The 23,339-nt window shown below is 35.5% G+C and overlaps 1 protein-coding gene across 7 annotated transcripts in view; it reads left to right on the plus strand.

Moving 5' to 3' along the window:
• The window catches only part of TTC7B (tetratricopeptide repeat domain 7B), a 310,918-nt gene that overhangs the window by 74,224 nt on the left and 213,355 nt on the right, over positions 1 to 23,339 (plus strand). For 4 of the 7 annotated variants that reach the window (XM_031952352.1, XM_031952353.1, XM_031952355.1 and 1 more), the window contains exon 5: positions 1,834 to 1,955. In XM_031952352.1, the coding sequence (XP_031808212.1) occupies positions 1,834 to 1,955 (122 nt within the window). Of the gene's footprint in view, positions 1 to 1,833; positions 1,956 to 2,809; positions 2,834 to 23,339 lie in introns of all 7 variants that reach the window. The other 3 variants (XM_031952351.1, XM_031952354.1, XM_031952356.1) reach the window with 1 other exon arrangement.

Consider the following 23,339-nt stretch of genomic DNA (forward strand, 5'->3'; position numbering starts at 1 on the left):
ATAAATTGTTTTCTAATTTTGCTCACTTTACTCTGCTTTAATTCATAAAAATGATCCCAGGTTTCACTGTATCCATCTCTTTCACCATTTTTCACAGTATAGTTGAAGATGTTTCAGTGACCTTTTTTTGCTGGTATTGTTTGTAATCCTCTCTCTCTCCTCACCTTCCCAGCAAACAGAGAAAACAAAACAAAAATAAAGCTCTAGTAGCAAATGAGCATAGTCATTTAAATTAAATTCACACAGTAGTTGTGTCCAAAAAACTGTATATCTCTGGATCCATCACTCTTCTGTCAGGTAGTGGATAAAATGTTTCATGGTTGCTCTGGAGACATGACTAATCATTCCTTTGAGCAAAAAAAAAAATTTTTTTTTTAACAATATAGTATGATTTTTATTAAGAACCTCTTTTTCTCAATGACATAGGAAGATTGGAAACCTGAATTCTGTTTTCTTGTAATTCATTTCAGTCACTTAGGTCAAGTCATTGTTTTCTTGGAATTGGATTTGAAGTTAGGTAATGAAAAGTGCACTTGTGTAGATATGTAAAAATATGACATCTTTCCTTTTTTTTGGTCATTTTTTCTACATTGAAATGTAAAATAGTTATACAACTTTAAAATGGAAACAACTCATGTAGAGTCTATTCAGTATCCCAGGAGTTTTCCTCTTTATCCCTTAATATTGGGTAGTCACTAATGAAGGTTGGGGCTTGTCCAAAATTTAGGTTTAGCTCTTTTAAAAAAATGATAGCTTTTAATTTTTCAAAATACATACAAAGATAGTTTTAAACAGTCATCCTTGCAAAATCTTGTCTTCTAAATTTTCTTCTCTAAATAGCAAGTAATCTAATACAGATTAAACATGTTCAGTTTTTCTTTACATAGTTCTACATTTATCATGCTGCACAAGAAAAATTTGATTAGAATTCTTAGATCCTTTAAAGATTTTGTCTTTCTCATGTGATTGTCCTTGTATAAATTTTTTTCTTTGTTATGCTCATTTCACTTTATATTGCCCATACTGCCAGTTCATACTACCTAGGATTCTCCGAAATCATCTTTTTCATCATTCTTAACAGTGCAATAATATTTCATTAAAACATTTATTTACCATGCTTTATTTGTTGGGATTCTTCACTTTATGTTTGTTTCAAATTTTTAAAAAACGTCTTTCCAATTAAGAGGTAATCCAAGGCACATTCTTAGCTTCTCCCTTCTATTTTTCCCTCCTCTCCCCAGTTTTTTCTCTACCTGTGAGCATGATCACATTTGCTGCTGCTTTCTGTGTCTGTTTATTTACTTTTAAAGGAAGGGATTGGGTTATAGGATTTGTAATCTTCCTCTCACATGCTATGTTTCTGTGAGAAGCCCCTACCTCTGATTGTTTCTGTAAGGGAGTCAGTCTGCCAGTGATAGTTCCTTCCTACTTGAAAATTATCTGTTTTGGGGTTAAGGCTTGCTGCTGCCCTTCATTTAGTACTTCTAGCTCTTTGACCCTGTCCTTCTTTCCCATGGGGCTGTTCTACTTCAGGTGCTCTTCCTTAAGATCATTTCCCCCTCTACTTTTGTCATTCACCTCAAGGCCCATTTTTATCTCAACCTTGTTGGGCTTCATATTATGAGGGTGAGTTTTGTTTGTGCATCTGGCTTAGGAAAGCCTTCTAACTGCTTCAACTCATGATGGGCTTCTTCAATCTGGGTCTGTGCATTTACTTTTTTTATCTTGAATTAGATTTTAAACACTTTCATCTTGAACTAGATTTCAAAACATTTTGCATAGAGAGAAAGTGGACTTATGGAATATGTCTTTACTTATTTTCTTTCTCTTCAGGTACTTATTACTAATATTCAAAATAGAAGTCCTAAGCCTGGCCCTGCACTCCATGATCAAGAATTAGGTTTTTTCCTAGAAACAGGACTACAGAGAGCCCATGTCCTTTACTTCAAAAATGGGTAAGATTGTTGTCTCTTTCTAGCTCTATTCCTTCCAATGAATAAAAATAGGAAATCCTGCTTTGTTGCCTTTAGAATAATTTCCGTATTAAGCAAACTGTTTAAAATATGAACTAGAATGGGAATGTTTAGGGCACCTCTTTAAAATAAGGGAAAAAGATCCCAGTTTAATATTTTTGTTGGTCCTGCCTTTGCCTATACTGTGATACTGGAGGATGGGGAACAAGGAGATCTTTCAGGGATTCAGAGGTATCAATAGAGTAGGAGAGATTACGTAGTCTTTTCTCATGGGTTGTAGCACAGCAAAAGCCCTTGAACATTTGAAGAAAGAAGGTAATCTTCTTCTTTTCCCTTGGCATATGAAATCCCTTTCCTTCCCTTGTACTGCCATGTAGTATACAGGCTTTACCTCTCCTCAGGTAGTTTTGATAAAATTTGAAGTGTAGACTATAAATGAAATGAGGAACCCCACATAATACATACATGTTGGGTGTTGCCAATGCCTCTTAAAGTTATTATTTTAAAGTTTAAATATTGATTGTAATGTTGCTAATTATGTAAAGCAGAGGTGTCAAACTGCTGCTCTTGCCTATTAGAGGTCTGCAAAACTCATGAGTGCTTTGGGACCAGATTAAAATGCAATTGGGAAATGGTAAACAAAATAAACAAAAATATATAGAGTGTAACTCACAGTTAGCACATGACTCCAATTAGCTATTTTTGTTTGAGTTTGACACCACTGTTCTGAAGCATTTGGTTTAGGTGGTTCATGCTGTACCAAAAGTGATATGATAAATGCCATAATCTTTTTCCAAATCTTTTCCATTGTTGCCTATTTTAACAATGTGCTGCAGGATAGATGTACATGAAGATCAACAGTATGTATCTGGCCATTCTTGGTTGAGTCACTTTTAGTTCTTCGTAGGCTTTGCATGGGATGTCCTTTGTAGCTCTTCTAGCCTTCCTTTAGAATGTCATAAAGCGTGCTTTGTAAGGCAGAAAGGACATAAATTCCAGTCCTCACAAAATGAACAAAGGTGTTCATCCTTCTCTTCATTTTTAAGAGCTTCAAAACTTGGGGCATAATTTGCATAAGCAAGGATTTTATTTGTATGGATGGCCCAAAGCCAGCATGTATTCTTTTTCTGGAGTGGGAGAGCAGGTGGCTGCTATTTTCCAAATAAAGCTAAATCATTGGTTAGGCATGTTGGCACATGGCTGTGATCCTCACTACCAGGGAGGCTGAGAATGAAGGTTCTCTTGTGCTCAGGAATTCTGAGCTGTACTGGGTCATGCTGATTGAGTGTCCCCATTTAGTTTGGCATTAATTTGGTGAGTTTCTGGGATCAGGGAACCATCAGATTATCTAAGGATGGGGTGAGCTGGCCCTAGTTGGAAAAGAATTAGGTCAGAGCTCCCATGCTGATCATGTAGTGAGCTTGGGCCTGTGAAACTGTGTACTTCAGTCTGGGCAAGATAGGGAAACCTAGTTTTTTTTTTTTTTTTTTTTTTTTTTTAAACTAGTGTGGGGAAAAAAGTAGTACATTATTATAGATTGGGTTTGGAGAACCCAGTAAGCAAACTTGAGATAAACGCTCCAAGGTTTGAAACTGTTGGCTTTGGCATGAAAATGCTTCCTGAGTCTGATCTCATCTGCAATGGATTGAGATAGAGAAATGCATGACTTTTGACTCCAGTATTATAATTAGTGGATAAGGGAAAATGGAACATGTTTCTCTTATTCCATTTTTCTATTTTCTCAATTTAGAAGACTTTTTGTCATAAACAGTTCCCCCCTCCCAACATTCCCTTCCTTTTCTTTTCTTCAATTCTAACAAGCCGTAAGCAATGTTACGGAAATGAAAAAATTCTAAAGGAAGGGCTTCATTCTTGTGCGTCTTAGATATAGTATCACCTCCTGAAATTCAGCGCTAGAGATTGGGAAGTATGAGATGGGATGAAGAGGAAGCAAAACTGTTCCAAACTCCATTCTATTTATTTCCTTGACATGTTGCCTCTATGTGTCAACTACATATTTTAAAACAATAGTTTTGTTTTTAATAGACCAACAAATTGTAGATGAAGTTTAATTCCATGATGTCTCTTCTCCTTTATATTGTATTACCCATTAACTTGGTATTAAGGAAATGTAATACTTTTAAAGGGCTTAATTTTTTCCCCCTAATATTGCTCAGTGACACTTATTGTTGGATTTTGAATTCCAACTGCTTGACAATGATGATGTATAGTTGCTTCTGCAGAAGTGACAAGAGAGTTTTGACTATTGAATCTGGGTTAAATATCACAAAACATGAGGAGAAACAGCAGTCTTAAAACTTGGCCTTTTGGATCTGCCTTTACATAAATAGTTTAGTAAATAGTTTACATAAATAAAAGCTATGCATAGAAGAAATTTGTCATAGTCTAAGGGTGAATGTCTCCATGCTGATGCAAATGAGTGGTGTTGGAGGCCAGAGAGATCCATCCTTAGAGGGGTTTTCAGTTTGGTGATCAAACAGATTACCAACAGTATTCAAAATGTTGAAAGCATTGCTATGGTAGCAATTGGACTAAATGGTTTTAATATAAAAGTTAATATTGTTGATGAAGATGAAGGGGTTTCACTAAAGAATTCCTATGTTCATTATCCTGCTTTTTCTCTTTGCCTGACTCCCACATTATCTTTATGTCCTCTGAATTGGCTGATATTTTATTTTTGGAGGTACAAAAAACTTCCAGTTCTTCTGTGTTCCTGGAATGAAGGGAAACAGATGGGGGTTTTGATTGATTTTTTTTTTTTTCAGTTGTGAAAAATGTAGCAACATGAGTTTAACAAATAAAAGATGGATAAGAGTACCCTTATTCTCAAGAAATATTTCTTCCAGTTTCATGGGTGTCATTGCCAGTATCCATTGGACTTATAGTAATTAAAATTTTTTTCTTATTGTATCTCATCTTCTCTCAAAGTGCTTACCAAATAGAGGAACCTGGGATTTAACCATTTATTGAATAAACCCCAGAATACTACTTTACCTTTGTTAGTGCAGAGAAACTTTAATCATCCCATAGTATCATATTTAGAAAGTACCTTATTATATATCTGATATGTCAAGACATTGGGAATATAGAGGGAAATTGCATTGCTCTTGCCTTGGGGTGTTTCATTTTACAAAGCATATATAATAATTGTGAAAGATAGGTTCATACAAAATTTGGAGGATGAGATCAAGGAATTTATAAGGGCTTTGAATATGATTTAATTCAATTCATGTTTATCATTCAGTTCAACCTGCTTTTTGGTAATTTGATAAGAACAGAATGAGTTGTCTAAGGTCACATAGCTACTTAATGACAGACCTGGGACTCCTCTGGGAAAGAAGTAGAGGGCTGAAACTCCAAAAAAATATGCTTGAGTCAGACAACTGAGCACTTAAAGCTAATTACCTATTGGATGTGAGATAATGGCTCTATTAGCATATATTTGGATAAATGGCTCTTCTCACCATTGATGATTGCTGAAATGTTTGGTGTTAAGATAATCATAGGCAAGGATTGGAGGGTGGAGGGAAAGAGGCCAGGTACTTTCTGGCAGGACCATGAAGAGAGAGGCTGGAGACTTTGGATTGTAGAATCCAGGATACATCTTTGGCAACCCTCATGACAGCTTGTCTGCCTCCTTTACTTCTCCCCCTAAAGACCAAGGACTTGAATATATCCTCACTCTGGCTGACCCTGAAGTCCTCCAGGGAGCTAGTCCATACTCTAAGAATCCATTAAAGAAACATTACCCAAACTCTTCCTTAAAAGAAAGCCATGATTTTATAAGTTGGAGATGAGGAAAGAAGAAAATATGTCTTAGGTCCCAGATGTAGATGGTCTGTGCAAATGTAATAAGGTGGGAGAGGGCAATAAGGATCAGAGAATGAAGAAGCATAGAATGAAATATAGTTGGAATGGTACCTTGAAATCAGGTCATGGTGAGCCTTGAAATTCAGAATGAGTTTGTATTGTATCATATAGACACTGGTTGAAAAGGAAAGGGTAAGCAATCTCTCAAAAGTGGCTAAAACCTAAACCATAGAAAAGAACTATTTTTTTTCATCCCTTCAAATCCCTCACTTTCATAAGGAGATTCCAGAGCCTAGGTTTTTACAGTTTTTATTAACATCATCATAAAAGCTCTATCTGTCCTATTCTTCTGTATCTTAACTAAGTCATTTCTGCTACAAGGGAGGTCATTTTCTTCTTTTTCTGTCTTCATTAGAAGGAAAGAACAGCTGGTTGCAATAAATATTTGTGGAATTAAATCTAAGTGTTAACCCTTCTGTCCCAAAGTTCCTTCTTGCACAACTAGTTTTGAAATATAAACCCATCTGTTCATCTTATAGCTGCAGGTGGTAGGAAACTTGCCTGTTGGAGGAAGCTATGAATGCCTGGCATTTAGGATCTTTCACAATTGGGCTCTAAGCTATCTTTCCAACTTTATTTCAATCTATTCTCATTGCATTATGTATTCTAGGAAAATTGCACTAATCATGGTGTGTCAAATATCTTGACTCTGGCTCTAACCAGATTTGTTTCCTTAAGCAACTCATTTGACTTCCCAAAGCCTCATTTCCCTTTTCCCTCTAATGAGCTTCAGACTTGATCATCTAAGGCCTGACATTTAGTGGTTCAGTGATGCTTTTTCTTCTTCAGGCTTTGGTTTACAGTATTTCTTACCTCAGGAATAATTATGTACATTTGTGAATATCCCACTGAGCCACTCATCAAGGCTCCCTTAGCTCAGATGATACTCTTTACCTTTCCCAGATTTCTTCTTTGGCTCCTTTCCCCAGGTTGGCGTATCTTTTTCTTATCTGATTTTGTAGCACTTTGTACTTTTATGTGCTTAGATTATTCTAATTTTTTTTAAGTTTGTGTATAGATAATTTGTATAGACTAATATGGAAATGTTTTATATGATTGCACGTGTATAAGTTACATATGATTGTTTACCGTCTCAAGGAGGAGGGGAGGGAGGTGTGGAGGTATGGAATGGGACTTGATACTTTGAAAAAATGTTAAACAATTGTTTTAATATTTAATTGGGGAAAATAAAATATGTTAAATAAAAACAATAATTTATTGAGTGCTTATTATGTGTGAGGTACTATCCCAAGTACTGGGATACAAAGAGCATTAAACATTCCCTCCCCTCAAGAATTTCACAATCTAGCAGGGAAATACAATGCATAAAAAGAAGCTGAAAGGGAGTAAGAACAGGGTACTTTGCTCAGGGGCATAATGAAGAACTGCTAATGGAGTGGAAGGTAGTCTGAGGAGGTGATGAGCTTCTGAAGATGATTTAATTTGGGAAAGAATTGGAGTGAGAAATGCTGAGGTTCATTCCTTAAGCACACCCTTCTGAAATGGTAGAGGACCTGAGAGGAGCTCTCCAGTGCCCATCCTTTCCAGTGTGTGGATAGGGGGTTAAGGGCCTGGAGGGTTGAGGAGGTGGCCAGAGTTGATTTTATCTTGCCAATTGTAGAATTGTGGGAGAGGTGGGGAGAAGCATTTGGATTAGTTGATCTCTAAAGTTCTTTCCAATTCTCCAACCTATGATGCTCTGATTTTATAATCCCCATTAGATTCTGCACTCCCTGAAAATAGAGATAGGGTTCCCTCAGTACTTGACTTATTGCACAGAACTTAGTGGGTACTTAAAAATGTTTGTTGGATAAATGAGGAAATATTTTATGGCTCAATGGTAAGTGGAATCTTATAAGACTAAAGACCATCAGTGAGCAAAGCCTACTTCCTTGTTATTTTGGGTGACTAAGTCACAGTGGTCACATACTAATAATTACCATATTGGTTTTAATATAGGATACCCTGAGATAGGTTACATTTATAAAATGTACTCTCATTAAAAAAAAAAAAATACACACACTTGTGTATTTATGAACTGAAAAGAATTTAATAGCTAGCTTATATAAGCCCAATTTCAGGAAAAGTGTAGTTTGTATATCAATATGATACTGAGCAGTTGGCTAGTTGATTCTGTAGAAATTGGAAGGCAACCAAAATTGTATTTCAATTGAATAAGAGGTTCTTGACAAAATGGACTTTTTCATTTTTATTGTTCATCTTCATATAAAAACTTTTTTTGAAAAATTAAAGCTTTTTATTTACAAAACACATGCATGGGTAATTTTCCCAACATTGATCCTTGCAAAACCTTTTGTACCAAATTTTCCCCTCCTTCTCCCCACCCCCTCCCCTAGCTGGCAGGTAGTCCAATATGTGTAAAATATGTTAAAATACATGTTAAATCCAATATATGCATACATATTTATACAGTTATCTTGCTGCACAAGAAAAAAATCAGGTCAAGAATGAAGAAAAAGAAAAACTGAGAAAGAAAGCAAAATGCAAGCAAATTACAGAGAGAGTGAGAGTGCTATGTTGTGTTCCATACTGTTCCCACAGTTCTCTCTCTGAGTGTAAATGGCTCTCTTCATCACTAAGTGGAAATGGTTTGAATCATCTAATTGTTGAAGAGAGCCACGTCCATCAGAATTGATTGTCATATAGTTTTGTTGTTGCCGTGTATAATGATCTCCTGGTTTTGCTCATTTCACTTAGCATCAGTTCACATAAGTCTCTCCAAACCTCTCTGAAATCATCCTGCTGGTCGTTTCTTACAGAACAATAATATTCCATAAATTCATAATCATAATTTATTCAGCCATTCTCCAATTGATGGGCATCTACTCAGTAGGAACTCTTTAAACAGATTAATTTGTGTTTGCATAAACACATTTAAAATGATTGCTTATCTGACCAGCTACTAATTTAAGTGAATTACCTTAAAGATGGAGAATAATTTATTTGGATGGCACTTAATAACCAATCATTAGGATGAGGTTTTCAGGGTTGAAAAGGGTCAGATTTAATTGTTACTGCAATGTAATTTCTTACATTGCATAAAACTCCCAATAACTGACTTATGAAATTTAACCTAGGTTTCTTATAGAGGGCCGCAAATAGTGGGGGAACTCTGGGTAAGGTATAAGACCCTTAAGCCCAGAGGGAACCTGCTGACAATATCTGATTTGGTTCCCCATCTCCCCTTAGGGCTCTCACTGTTCCTGAGAATTCAGGGAGGGCGCTAACCATCTGTGTTCTACTTGAATAGATGCTTATATATAGTAAGAGGAATTTACATATCAATAGCAGGGTGCTAATAGTTAGCACTTACACTGCATGCTATGGTGGTGTAATCCTACTAAGGTATTTAAAGGCTGAGACTTAAAATAAATGGACTCCATCTTTGACTATCCTTGTGAGTCTCCTGCCTTTATCAGTCCTCCACTAAGACCAAGGAATTTGGCTGGTCAGGAGATCCTCCAGAGAGCTAGTCCAGATGGTATATTTTGTCATTTCAACTTGGGGACTGTAGAAAGCAGGATATTTTAATCATCTTCTTGTGGGGGTATAGAAAGTAATGGTACGTTTTTGTTGCCCCAAGTTGGGGGCTCTAGAAAGCACACTACAGTTTCTAATGCAGGCATCTATGTAAAAGAAAAATGCTATTCGAGTGATTGCAATTGTAATTATTATGGAATGTGTGCTTGTAATATGAATTATTCAATTTATGGGATTAAAAATATTTAAATACTTCTAATTAATAAAGAAAATTGAAGACATTTCATGCTTTTTAACCATTCTAGTCTTTATTGTTACCAGAATAAATAATAAAAATAAGATTTAAAAAAATGAATTCACAGTGATTTACTTTAAATGGTTTCTTTTGGGAGAGTTTGTTTCTTTTTTCTGGACATAGTTGCTCCTGAACATGCAGTTTACCTTCTTTTTCAGCATGCATTATCTTATTTGTTTTCAGATGTTGATTCCTGAAAGAACTGCCTGTTGAGTGCAGTTTGGTTTTGTGGGGCCCCGGTCTCAAATTCAAATAGAAAGGAAGCCACTAAACTATACATAAGGATCCTTGCACCCCATGTATTGTCTTAGAAAGCCACATGTTTACATTATCTATGTTTTGTTTATCTTGCTAAATATTTCCCAGTTACATTTTAATTTGATTCAGTCTCATTAAGGAGTATGGGTCACATATTTGACACACTTTTCCCTAGAGGATACTTGGAATAGGAATGAAAGTGAAAACATTTAAGTGAATGAGGGAGGATTTTACAGATATCTTGGAGGTAAGCCAAAAAAAAAAAAAAAAAAGCAAGCCTTGTTTTTTAAAATGTTTATGATAATAAGGCTGCAACATGGGTGTCATTGAGGAGCTGAGGTTATAAATTCAGACAGCTCCATTGCTACTGATTACATTCCATGTCCTGGTTGATTATCTTCTAATTGTATGTTTTTTATCCACGAGGAGGGAGAGAGACAGAGACAGAGCAAGTGAGTTTTGGAAAGCACTTTGAAATTATGCAAATAAAGAGACTAAAGTGTCTATACTCTTTGATTCATTAAGAGGTTGCTGATAAGAAAGTTACCAAATATACTAATATATTTTTAACAGTAGTTTTTATGACAGAAAAGAATTGGAAACAAAGTTATCACTCGGGAAATGGCTAAACAAACCTGTACCTGAATGTAATACAGTATTACTGTATAATAAGAAATGTATTGAAAAGATCTACACGAAGTGATACAGTATAAAGTAAGCAGAGTTTAAAAAAAATTATGCACACTAACCATAAAAATGTAAAGTGAATGTTGTAGAATTATAAAGGAGAAGCATGGCTTCTGAGAGGATGTCTCAACCCACTTCTTGACAGAGGAAGGAGGCCTTATAGGTGTTGCACATTGCATGTTTTTGGATTTTTTTCCTATGTTGTGATATAAAACAGGGCTAATTAAAATCTTACCACTTATCTTACAGAATTGGTGTAGTGAATGTTCTTTGTTAACCCTTAAAACATTATACAGATATGAAATGTATAATTGTGATTATTGTTCTTAAATTTCTTTCATTAGTTATTTCTGTCCACTAAAATTAGGTAGACTTATAATAGTTGAATGACTGGACCCAGAGTACTCATAAATGGTGTTCATCACCTTGGAAGGAGATTTTCAGTCATGTGACCAAAGTAGATGTTGTATATTTTTTTTATCAGTGATTTAGATAAAGGCATACATGGTGTGCTCATCAAATCTTCAAATGGTCCAAATCGAGGAAGATTCGCTATCTTGTTAGGTAGTCAAATCCAAATACACAAAGATCTTGATAGACTGATATTAAATTAACTCAATCAATAAAATAAAGATAAAATGACTAGAGATAGATGTAAAGTTGTATATATACTTTGGTTAAAAAAAAAACTTCATGGTTATATTGCATTCAACATTCAAGCAGTAGTCTCAGAGATTATTCCTTGTATTGCATGAAACATTCAAATAATAGTCTCTGAGATTATTCACAATTTATCATATATATGAGTGTGTGTTTGTGACTACTTGTATATAGTTTGGATCTTGCCTCCTCCATAGATTGTAAGCTCTGGGAGAGCAGGGACTATCTTTGCCTTTTTCTGTATTCTCAGTGCTTAGTGCAGTGTCCAAGACATAATGGGAACTTAATAATTGTTTGTTGACTTAATGTAACTTGACCTTTCACAGGTTACAGATAGTATGTTAGTATGGTACATATGTAGAAACAATGGTTTAAAAATCATAAAAAAGCAAAAAGTTAGATATAAAGGAAAAATTTCCTAACAATTAGAACCATCCAAAAGAAAAATGGGTTGTGGAGTTAAATTTCCCTTTGCTAAAGCTCTTTCTTGTCAATTCTGTTCTAAAAGAAATTCTTGTTCAGATAAAGCTTGTACCAGATTGCCCTTAAGGTCCTCTTTAGTTCTGGATTTCCGTGATTCTGACTTATTGTATTGTTGTTGAAGTGTATAATGATCGCCTGGTTCTGCTCATTTCACTCAGCATCAGTTCATGTAAGTCTCTCCAAGCTTCTCTGTATTTATCCTGCTGGTCATTTTTACAGAAACAATAATATTCTATAACATTCATATACCATAATTTACCCAACCATTCTCCAATTGATGGGCATCCATTCAATTTCCAGTTTCTAGCCACTACAAAAAGGGCTGTCACAATATTTTGGCACATAAGGTCCCTTTCCCTTCTTTAATATCTCTTTGGGATATAAGCCCAATAGTAACACTTGTGCTTCCCTTTCATCCTCTGTAAAATTAAAGGACTGAATGTCTTGGTGGAGGGAGAGCTGGTCCAGAAGCCAGGAGCATGTAGTTCGTATCCCACAGCTGACATGCTCCTGCTATGTGATCCTGGGAAGATCACTTAACTTCTCAGGGAGCTGGACATTGTATTATATTTCTACTTGCATAAGTTTAAATTACTTTTCAAAATTGTTCAAAAAAATTCAGAGTTCTACCAACAATGCACTTATATGCCTATCTTTCCCAAATTCTTCAAACATCGACTTTTACTATCTTTTATCCCATTTGCCAGTTTTCAGGGTTTAAGATAAAAACTTAGGGTTTTAAAAGTTTTGCATTTTCTTTTACTATGAGTGATTTGAAGCATTCTTTCATGTGGTTGTAAATGCTTTGCAGTTGCTCTTTTGAGAACTTTGTTTATATCCTTTGACCACTTACCAATGAGGGAATGGCTCTTGTTCTTATATAAATCTGGTAATTATGTGCCTTAGATTCCAAACATTTTTCAAATTATAACCATTTTCCTTATCCTAGATAGATTCATTGTCTGCACAGAAACTTTTGAGTTTCACGTAATTGAGCCATCTATTTTTGCTTTGGACATTGCCCATAGCTGGGAGAATTTTATGTTTTACTTTTCTTCAACTTTTTGTCTGTACTACATATACACACACACACACACACACATATATTCACACCCATCCACAGATCCACACACATATATATATATCTATTTACACATATCTAGAGTGACATGCATACATATCTATGTATACTCAAACATGTGCATGTACATACACATACATTTACCTATGCATCTAAAACAAATTTAGTATAGCTGACATAATGTATATTTCTCTTTTGTTTGAATCTTTAATTCTGACTTTTGTCTAAGATCAGTGATTACTAACTATACTTTTTTTCCCCCCTAATAAATTCTGCTTCTGATCCTTGTTGTAGTGTTTGTATGTCTCTTCTCTCCTATACCTGCTAATTCTTTTACTTTAATTCTGTTCCTTAGCTTGCCTTGTTATTACTTAACATCCTCCCATCCAGGGGTCTCTCCCTTGTATTCTTCCCCAACTCTTTGCTTTCCCCTCTGCCTACTCTCCTCATTTATGGTATAGATATAGTGTTGACTATTTAACCCATTCCTGATGTTAGTAAGTTGTCAGAATTAGGGGCCCTCCTCCTCCCTCTAATGCCTGTGTCTTTTCTTCCTCTGGACTTCATTTGTATAAATCTTTCTTTTGAGCTATCCAATGACTATGTCAGTTTTACGCATGTGGTATACATTTCCATGTAAAAAAAACAATTTGTTCCATGGTAAGTTCCTTGAAATTAAACTTGAATATTCACTCTTATGTGTTAAATTTTCTATTGAGTCCAGGTTTGGTTGAAAGTCCTGAAAGTCCACAATCATTGAATGTCCATTTTTTCCCCATTCAATATTATGGATAATTTTGCTGGATATGATATTTTTGACTACAGTCCTAGTTCTTTTTGATAGCTTATATTTATGATTCCAGGACTTATGGTCTCTTATGGCTGCTAAGTCCTACAATTCTAATTGTAGCTCCAGGGTGCTTGGTTTTTTTTTCCAGGTTTTTTGCAAAATTTTCTCTCTGATCTGGGAATTTCAAAATTTGGCTATATCACTATGTGTTTTCCACAAAGGATATCTTTGAGGTGGTGATTGGTGGATTTTTTCTCCCCGTTTCTACTTTCTCCCCATGTTCTATCACTCCAGAACAATTTTCTTGGATTATTTCTTGTATTATTGTGTGATTCTTTTTTATGATCACACCTTTCAGGTAGTCTAGTTATTTCTTATATTTTCTATTCTTGATCTGTTCTCCAGATTTATTATTTTCCTTATAATGTTTGACATTTCTGTTCTATTTTTCATTCTTGATTTTATTTATTTTTTATTTTTTTGTCCTTTTTTGGTGTCTCATAGATTCATTGGCTTCCCTTTGTCCAATTCTAATTTTCAAAGAGTTATTTTCATCTTTAAAAATCTGTATCTCCTTTTTTCTAGTTGGATGACTTTTTCTTTCCTATAATCTTCTTGTTTTTCTTGGATGATTTAAATTTTTTTTTTCCCTTAATGTCATTTGATTTTTAAATTATTTTTTTGAGTTCTTTTATAAAATTTCTCTAAGAGCCATTGGGGGTAGAAAGTTTTTTTTACTTCAGTATCCTCCTGTGAAAATGAACCCTGGTCTTCCCTGTTCCCATAGTAAGTTTCTATGTTTGGGTTCTTTATTCTTTGCTGGTTCATTTTTTTTTTTTTTTAAATGAGAAGTATTAGTGTAAGCAGTTCTATTTGTGGGGCAGGGGAGTGATGCCTTCTGGCTTCACTTCAGCCCTCCCCTCTGACCTGGAACCAAAGCAAACCCCAAACCAAAAGCTCCTGCCTTCTACAAGTGCTGGCAGCCAGCATCATCCCTGCACCACTGCTTCTGCACTCACCTGGGATGCTGGTTCTTTCTGGTCCAGGGTTGCATCTCTGCAGCACTACTGTGCCTGGTATTCCTAGTCAGCCTAGGTTCCCTCAGGCTTTTAGGACTCAGACCCCTGATTGCATGAAGTCCAGGAGATAAAAGTTTCTGTAGTTCCAGCTGAGGCCAAACCCAGGTGACCCCAGGGATCCCCACTTGGTGTTTGTGTGAAGCTAGCCTGGAGGTGTTTGCACTTCCCATGTATTAATCCCAGATTTGGGTGCTTTTTAGGGATCTTCTTGGGTTATCTCTGGAGGACTCTGTTCTGCTGCAAGTATTCTTGGTTTTTCACTGGTCTCTGTTCTTCCTGAGGTGCAAATTTGTTTTGTTTGTGGGGGAAGTGTGGGGAGCTTGGAATTTACTCACTTAGCCATCTTCCCAGAGTCCTCCCTTCATGTGTTTTTTTTTTTTTTCTTTAAATTATTTGCTTTTAATACATATTGATTTATGAATCGTGTTGGGAGAGAAAAATCAGAGCAAAAGGGAAATCCATGGTAGAGAAAAAAAAAACAAAAAAGACGTTAGCACAGCATGTGTTGATTTACATTTAATCTCCATGGTTCTTTTTATGGTGCTGTGTGATTTTTTTTCTTTTATTTTTATTAAAGCTTTTTATTTTCAAAACATATGCATGGATAATTTTTCAACATTGACCCCTGCAAAACCTTGTGAATCAAATTTTTCTCCCTTCTCCCCACCCCCTATTCCAGTATATGTTAAACATGTGCATTTCTTCTATACATATTTCTACAATTATCAGTACATATGATTTCTTAAAAAAAAATGTGGAAGTCCCATCACACTCATGCATACAGTCCCTATGCAGCAGTGGTAGTCCTCCATTTCTTCTTGTTGAGCTTTATTTCTACCCTTGACTTAGTATTCATCAGAATAAATAATGAAACAAGCACAATTGTGGGCTGAAAAAAAGTGCTACTTGCAAGAGTGAGCGAGCATTCATGAAGATTCTGGATGGGAAGGCACATAAAAGAGTATTACTTTAATAGTTTCAGAAAGAATAGCTATGTAAGACTTTACCCCAGAGTTGCTTCAGAGACTTTTTTTTTTTTTTTTTTAGTACTGCAATACTTTTTAGTTACAAAGTTTTTTCATTTATAAAAATAAAATCCTTTTTTTTTTTTAAAGTAATTGTGATTTTTGAGTGAATGGCCTTTAAAGAAACAAAAGATTAAGAAATAAAGTTTAAAATCATCTAAATGCTCTTTTCTTCCCTTCTAGCAGAACACAGTGCTTCTATTTGCCTTTTTTAATTTTACTATTACACTACAATGGTGAGAATAAAAGATGGATTAAAACATTTAAGAGACTTATTATTTAATTACTGAATTTAAGAACACTATGCTCTGGCCTTGGAGTTGGATAGTTACAAAATTTGGATAAATAACAAAGTAACAAGAGGTATTGTTTTGGCTTTCCAGTAAAGTGAAAGACAACATATTGAATGTAATATTGAATTTGGCCTTGGGAAGGCTTAGATTATTTTATTTTTATGCAATCCTTGATTCAAACACCCTCAGCTATCTACATTCTGATTTTTCACTGCATTCTTCTTGCTTATCTTTGCTTTTCTTTCCCCCCCTCTCCCTTCTTTTCTACTTCCTTTTTTCCTTCCCCATTCCCTTTTCTTGCCTTCCCCTCCCCTTTTCCTTCCCCCCCCCCCCATCCTGTCTTTTGAGTGCAGGAGAAAAGAGCATGATGCCCGTATTATAGAGCTTGAAATGATGTTAAGACATGGGGAAAACAAAATCAGCCAGGTCTAAAATATTGTAAATAAGAATTCTAATAAAAATGACCAGATTTCTGGTGCCAGAAGCCAAATCAGGTAAAACTGGTTAGTCTTGTGCCTCTCTATATCAAAGGAAAAAGAAATGTTATTGGAGGGACCCAGTTACTATGTGCCCACAAGGGAGGCACAGCCATAATGGGCTGGAAAAGGAATGTTTTAATTTATTCTTTCTTTATTTTTTCATTGATTTGAAAAGCTTTATTTTTTATGGTTTTTTTTAAATTGAAGCTTTTTATTTTCAAAACATATGCAAGAACAATTTTTCACCATTAACCCTTACAAAACCTTGTGTTGCAGTTTTCCCCCATTCCCCCATCTCCTTTCCTAAATGGCATATAGTCCAGTATATGTTAAACATGGTAAAAATATATGTGAATCCAATATATTTTATTTATACAATTATCTTGCTACACAAGGAGAATCAGATTAAAAAGAAAAAATATGAAAAAAATAAAATTCTAGCAAACAACAACAGAGAGAGTGAGAATGATATGTTGTGATCCATACACAGTTCCTACAGCCCTCTCTCTGGGTGTAGATGGCTCTCTTCATCACAAAATCATTGAAATTGGCATCAGTCATCTCATTGTTGGAAAGAGCCATGGCCATCAGAATTGATCATTGTATAGTCTTGTTGTTGCTGTGTGCAATGATCTCCTTGTCCTGCTCACTTCACTCAGCATCAGTTCATATAAGTCTCTCCAGGTCTTTCTGAAATCATTCTGCTGGTCATTTCTTACCGAACAATAATATTCCATAACATTCATATACCACAATTTATTCAGCCATTCTCCAACTGATGAGCATCCACTCAATTTCCAGTTTCTGGCCACTGCAAAGAGACCTACCACAAACACTTTTGCACATGTGGGTCTCTTTCCTTCCTTTAAGATCTCTTTGGGATATAAGTCCAGTAGTAACACTACTGGATTAAAAGGTATGCACAGTTTGATAGCCTAGAAAAGACAATTTTTGAAAGAAGAAAAGAAGGAAAAAGGAAGGACTGAAGAAAGAAGAGTTTGAGAAGAATATTCTGGATGGGGCATCTCATGATTTGGGGTTTAATAATTCAATGTAAGTAATGCCAGTTAGAGACTACTGCAGAGGCCATATGTTGTGAAAGAAAGAGCCCTGGCCTGGGAGTCATAATCTGGTTCTGCTTCCTGCTAGTTGTGTCACTCTGCAAACCACTCTGTGATGCTCATCTTAACCTTACTCTTAACTCTGCTCCCTGCCTCCTGGGGGTCAGCTTTAGCCTAAGGGCCAGCTCTCTATGCCGCCCACTATCCCCCTCACTATGGTATCTGAGCTCTGGCTATGGAACCACACACTAGGTCTTCTGGTGAACTTTTTGCTTTATCTTGCTGACCCCCCAGCTGACACACTCCTTTCTGGCTGGTTACTTACTACACAGTCAGCCTCACAATCCCACTCTTTTTGCCACCCTTTTATATGTTGTCTTTCCCCATTAGAATGTAAAAATTGTCTTGCTTGTATTTATATCCCCAGGGATTAGCCTAGTGCCTGGCAGTAAGACAGACTTAATGTATTTCTCACTTTTTTTCTCTGGGCTTCCGTTTCTTTATTTGTAATATGAGGGGGTTGGGCTAGAAGGTTTTGAAAAACCCCTTCTGGATCTGAAAATCAGAAATTCTGCACCTTTCCTTCTGTAAATAGGCCTTGTTACAGATTTTAATGACCACAAAAGGTTGAGTGAAAAAATATGAACTCTAAATGATTGAGGTCCCTTACAAGACCAAGTAATTGATTAGGGATTTGAAATGAACTTGAATATTTTGAAGTTCAGAGTAATGGTATTCATGCCACAAGAATTTATGAAGCACCTACTGTGTGCTAGGCACCATGCCATGTACTAAGGATACAGAGATGAAAGACAGGGGAAATGTATAAATATACAGAGAACAGTTACAAGGTAATTTTGGAGTAAAGCAGCACTAGCAGATGGGGAAGAGATCAGGAAAGGTGTCTGTTAGGAGAAGGAAGCCTGAAATTCTGAAAAACCCAGTTGAGATGGAATTGCCTTCGAGGAATGAGAGGTAGCCTGTGAAAAGGCAGAGAAAGTGAATGGATCATGTTGTGTGAGACTTAGTAGATGTAGGCCATTTTGGCTGGATTGCAGAGTGAATCAATAAATCAAGAAACATTTTATTAAGTACATAATATGTACTAGATTCATTGGTAGGTCCTGAAAATACAAAAAATGAAGTAGCACTTGTCCTCAAGGATGTTCTTTCATGAAGGGCAATAATATGTTTTAAAGATTGTTTGGAACCAGATTGTTAAGGCTTTTAATTGCAAAACAGAAGTTTGTTTTTTTTTGGGGGGGGCTATATTTTGTTCTAGAGACAAGTGGGAATTTACTGAAGCTTTTTGAGTGGAAGAATTTGAAGTTACAAGGTCAGACCTATGCTTTGTGAGTATCAGAGACGGACTGGCATCTCAGAGATGGTTTAGGAGACTGCTTCAGTAGTCCACGAACCTAAACTATGGGGGTGTCTGTGTGAGAGCGATGAAGGCAGACTGGAGAAGATGTGGGGCCTGGTTATAGGAGTTGAGAGCAGTGAAAGTTGAGGATGATGAACTTAGAACATGTGTAATGAAGGATTGTAGTGCCTTTGAAAGAAATAGACAAGTTGAGATGAAGAGTGAGAAGGATCATGTGTTCTGTTTTGGACACATTGCTTTTGAGATGCCTGATGTGGTAGGGCAGGCAAGTGATGATACTTGCGATTCCACATGTCATCCTGAGGGGGATCCAGGTTCAGTAGTGCTGCATATGGAATCCCACCAGTTTTTTTAATTTTAAAACTTTTATTAAAATTGCACCCAACTGCTGATTCTGTAGCATAATTTTCACAAAGATCTTACTTAAACAGCATCTCTTTACTGCAGCCATGGTTCACCTGTCTGCATGTTTATATAAAGTGTCTGTCAAATAAGCCTATTCTTAATTTGTATGTGCAGCAAAACATCATTGTCCACAAATCCTCCTTTCTTCTCAACTTTTCTGTTATTGTGGAAAGTACTACTATCCTTCCATCCACCTGAGGCTTGCAACATTAATATTATCCTTGAATCCTCACTTGTTCTCATCTATATATCAATGTCTGCTTCTCTCCACTCACATAGCTGCCACATTTATTAACTCTCACCTGGACTAATGTGATAGTCTTCTAATTGATCTCCAGCTGTTTCAAGTCTTTTCTTGCTCTAATCTGCCTTCTATTCACTTGCCAAAATAGTTTTCCTGAAGGGCAAATTTGACTCATGTAATTGCCCCGGCAGGTTTCCCCCAGTCCCCAGAAACTCCATTGGCTCCATAATACCCCCTGAAACAAATAAAGAATTCTCTTTGCAACATTTTAAAAGTCCTTCACAACTTGTCCTCATCTTTCATTTCTAGTATTACTATTTCTTCCCACTTATACAAAACATGCACTGTTCATCCCACAAGACCCAACTCTTTACTTTTTTACTGGCTATCCCCCATGTTTAGAATGTTTTCCTCCCTCACCTTCCTTACCTTAACTTCCTTGTTTTCCTGCCTTCCTTCAAGAATTAGCTCAAATGTCACTTTCTGCCAGAGGCTTTGATGTGTCCTTCATGTTGCTTGTGCCTTCCATTTACTTTATGCACATCTTATTTTTGTCTTGTTCCCCCATTAGAATGGTAACTTCTTGAAGAGAGGAACCATTATTTCTGCCTTTAATTAATGCTTATTGATTAATTCTAGGGACATTCAGATGTAACAGATAGTTGGATGTTCAGTTGGAGGTGCAGTATCTGTGATCCTATTATAGTTCAGGAAAGAGATGAAATCTAGAAATGTAGATTTAAGGAGGCATCTGCATGCACATGATAGTGGAAAGATAATGTGTGTATATTGAATGGGGATACATATTCAGAGAGTTTGAAGAATCCATGCTGAATTTCTGGTATATTAAGTCCCAAGTTGTGATTTCTTGCCAGAGTTCTGTGCTATTTGTTTCCTGGCAAGAACATTTATGCTGAGGACAGTTTACAGTAATGAATTCTGATATCATTGCACTCTCTTGGATAGGTTGTGTTATAAGTGATTAAATGACAATATCAAATCTATTTGAAACCCTCTAAAGTCTTGAGAATTCTTGGCTCTTTGTTTCCATTAAGGATTGAAGTTGTTAAGTGTTAAGACATCCTAAATGTTGAGTGTAGCATAAAATTTTGTCAACTGTTTGGAGATGTTTAAAGATTTTAGAAATATGCTGTGGTAGTTTTTCTTTAATTTAGAATTACTCCATGTTAGGAATACAATTATTATTATTATTATTTATGTAATGGCTTTCAAGGCCAACTTTTCTGTCTTTTCTCTCAGAGCTTTGGTGTTGCTTTGTATTGTTTGTTTCTTTTTTGCATTTAGAAGTACTGGAGTAATTGGTTCATGAAAATGGAATTTCAGAGTCGAAAAGGATCTTTGAGATTGTTACTAAAGGAAATGATGTAAAATATAATTGGATTAAGATGTTTAAGGATGGGTGAAATGATAGGTTTTTGATTTTTGGACAGTTTTTTCCATTCTTTGAGTTTAAAATTTTTGATCTTTAAACTCCTTGATCTCCAGTTTATTCTATTTTATTTTATTTTCAGTTCAGAATCCTCTGCCTTCCCTCAGCACTCCTCCACTGATGAAAAGGCAGGAAATATAAAACCCATTACAAATATGAAGTCATGGGGAAAATTTTTTTGGTATCAATCAAACTGTGCATGTGGGGAAGCAAAAAAAAGAAAAGAAGAGAAAAACAACATCATTATTTTGTTCTCTGGATCCATCAATATTTTTCTGGAGGAAGCATTTTTTTTCTTTTTTTAAAATTTCCTTTTAATTTTCAACATTAAATACTCTCTTTCCCTTTTCTCCTTCTTTACCATTGAGAAGACAAGAAAATATGATACCCCATTATACATAGGAAGTCAAGCAAAACATTTTCACATTAGCCATTTTCTGAAAATAAAATAAAGAAAAATATATGCTTTAAATATTCACTTAGAGTCTACCTCTCCATTCTCTATGGAGGTGAATAATTTTTTTCTTCATGAGTGATCAGGATTCTCTTAACAATATTGCTGTTACTATGTAAAATTGTTTTCCTGATTCTGCTCATTTCACTTTGAATCTTCAGGTTTTCTGAAATCATCCCCTTCATTATTTTGTAGAAAACAATAGTAAACTATCTCATTTACATAACATAGCTTGTTGAGCCATTCTCCAATTGATGAGAATTCCCTAAGATTCCAATTCTTCATCTTCATAAAAAGAGCTACTCTAAATGAATCTACATATGAATCTTTTTCCTTTCAATTTTTAATTTTTGGGGGAGTAGGGGAATTGTATATTCAGACCCACCAGTTGTATTCCTGTGTTAGTCACTGTATAAAACTACAGTTTTATAGTCTTTTGTGTACAGTTCCAAATTGTTCTCCAGGATGGCTAGACTAGTTCTCAGCTCTACCAATGTAATGGTGTGCCTATTTTCCCACATTCCCTCCAGCATTTGTTATTTTCCTTTTCTATCATCTGAGTTCAGCTGATGGGCATATGGTGATACCTCAGAATTGAACTATTATTTACAGAATATTTTATTTGATTATTGATAGCTTTGATTTCTTTCTCTGAAAATTGCCTCTTTATCTCCTTTGGCCATTTTTCAATCAGTGAGGGCCTCTTTTTATAAATTAGCCTCAGTTCTCTCTATATATTTGAAAAATGAGACTTTTATCAAAGAAATTGATTCTTTGACTGAAAATTCCACCACCCCTCACCAATTTCCTGCTTTTCTTCTGATTTTGACTACATTGGTTTTGTTTGTGCAAAATCTTTAAATTTAATGTAATCAAAATTCTATTTTATATATTATGAACCTGTTTCTTATTTGGTCATGAACTTTTACCTGACCTTGGATTTAACAGGCAATTTCTTCCATGTTTCTAATTTCTTCCTAATTTGTTCATGATATCATTTGTGTCTAAATCATGTACCTAATTTGAGCTTATGTTCAAATACAGTGTGAAATGTTGGATTTATGCCAAGTTAATGCCAGACTACTTTCCAGTTTTGTTAAATAATGAGTTTTTGCCACAATCCTTAAGATCTTTAGGTTTCACAAACACTAGGTTAATGTCCTCTTTTGCTTCTAATTTATACCTAATTTATTATTAATGCATACCTAATTTGTTATTCTATTGATCAATTACTCTTTTTTTCTCGTCCAATATTAAGTTATTTTGATGATTACCACTTTGCAATATAGTTTGAAATCTGGTACTGCTAGGTCTTCTTCCTTTTTATTTTTTTCATTGATTCTCTTTATATTTTTGACCTTGTGTTTCTGTAGATGAATTATTTTCCCCCAGTTATATATAAGTAATTATTTGGTAATTTGAATGATATAGCACTGAATAAACAAATTTAGGGAGTATTGTCATTTTTATTCTATTGGCTTGGCCTACTTATGAGCAATTAATATTTCTCCAGTTATTTATCTTTCTTTGTGTGAAAATTGTGTTTTGTATTGATTGTGTTCTTATACTTCCTATATGCATCTTGGCAAGTTTCTTGAATTTGTTGCTTGCTCTTTCTACAGACTTCCTACCTCTTGAGCTTTGCTTTGCTTTGGAACTGTGACTTAGAACGGCATAGTGGTTGACTTAGGATTTCCTTGCCTCCCTTTTTGCCTATGTGTTCATTTCCCTCATAGTCCATGGGCTGCTTTCTCCCTCTACAACTGTGCTAATAGTTGACCTTCACTACGATCCATGCATGTTACACTTGCACTCCTATCTGGTCCCCACCTCAATGTTCATACAC

This window comes from Sarcophilus harrisii, chromosome 2 (genome assembly GCF_902635505.1).
Source record: "Sarcophilus harrisii chromosome 2, mSarHar1.11, whole genome shotgun sequence".
Lineage (NCBI taxonomy): Eukaryota > Metazoa > Chordata > Mammalia > Dasyuromorphia > Dasyuridae > Sarcophilus > Sarcophilus harrisii.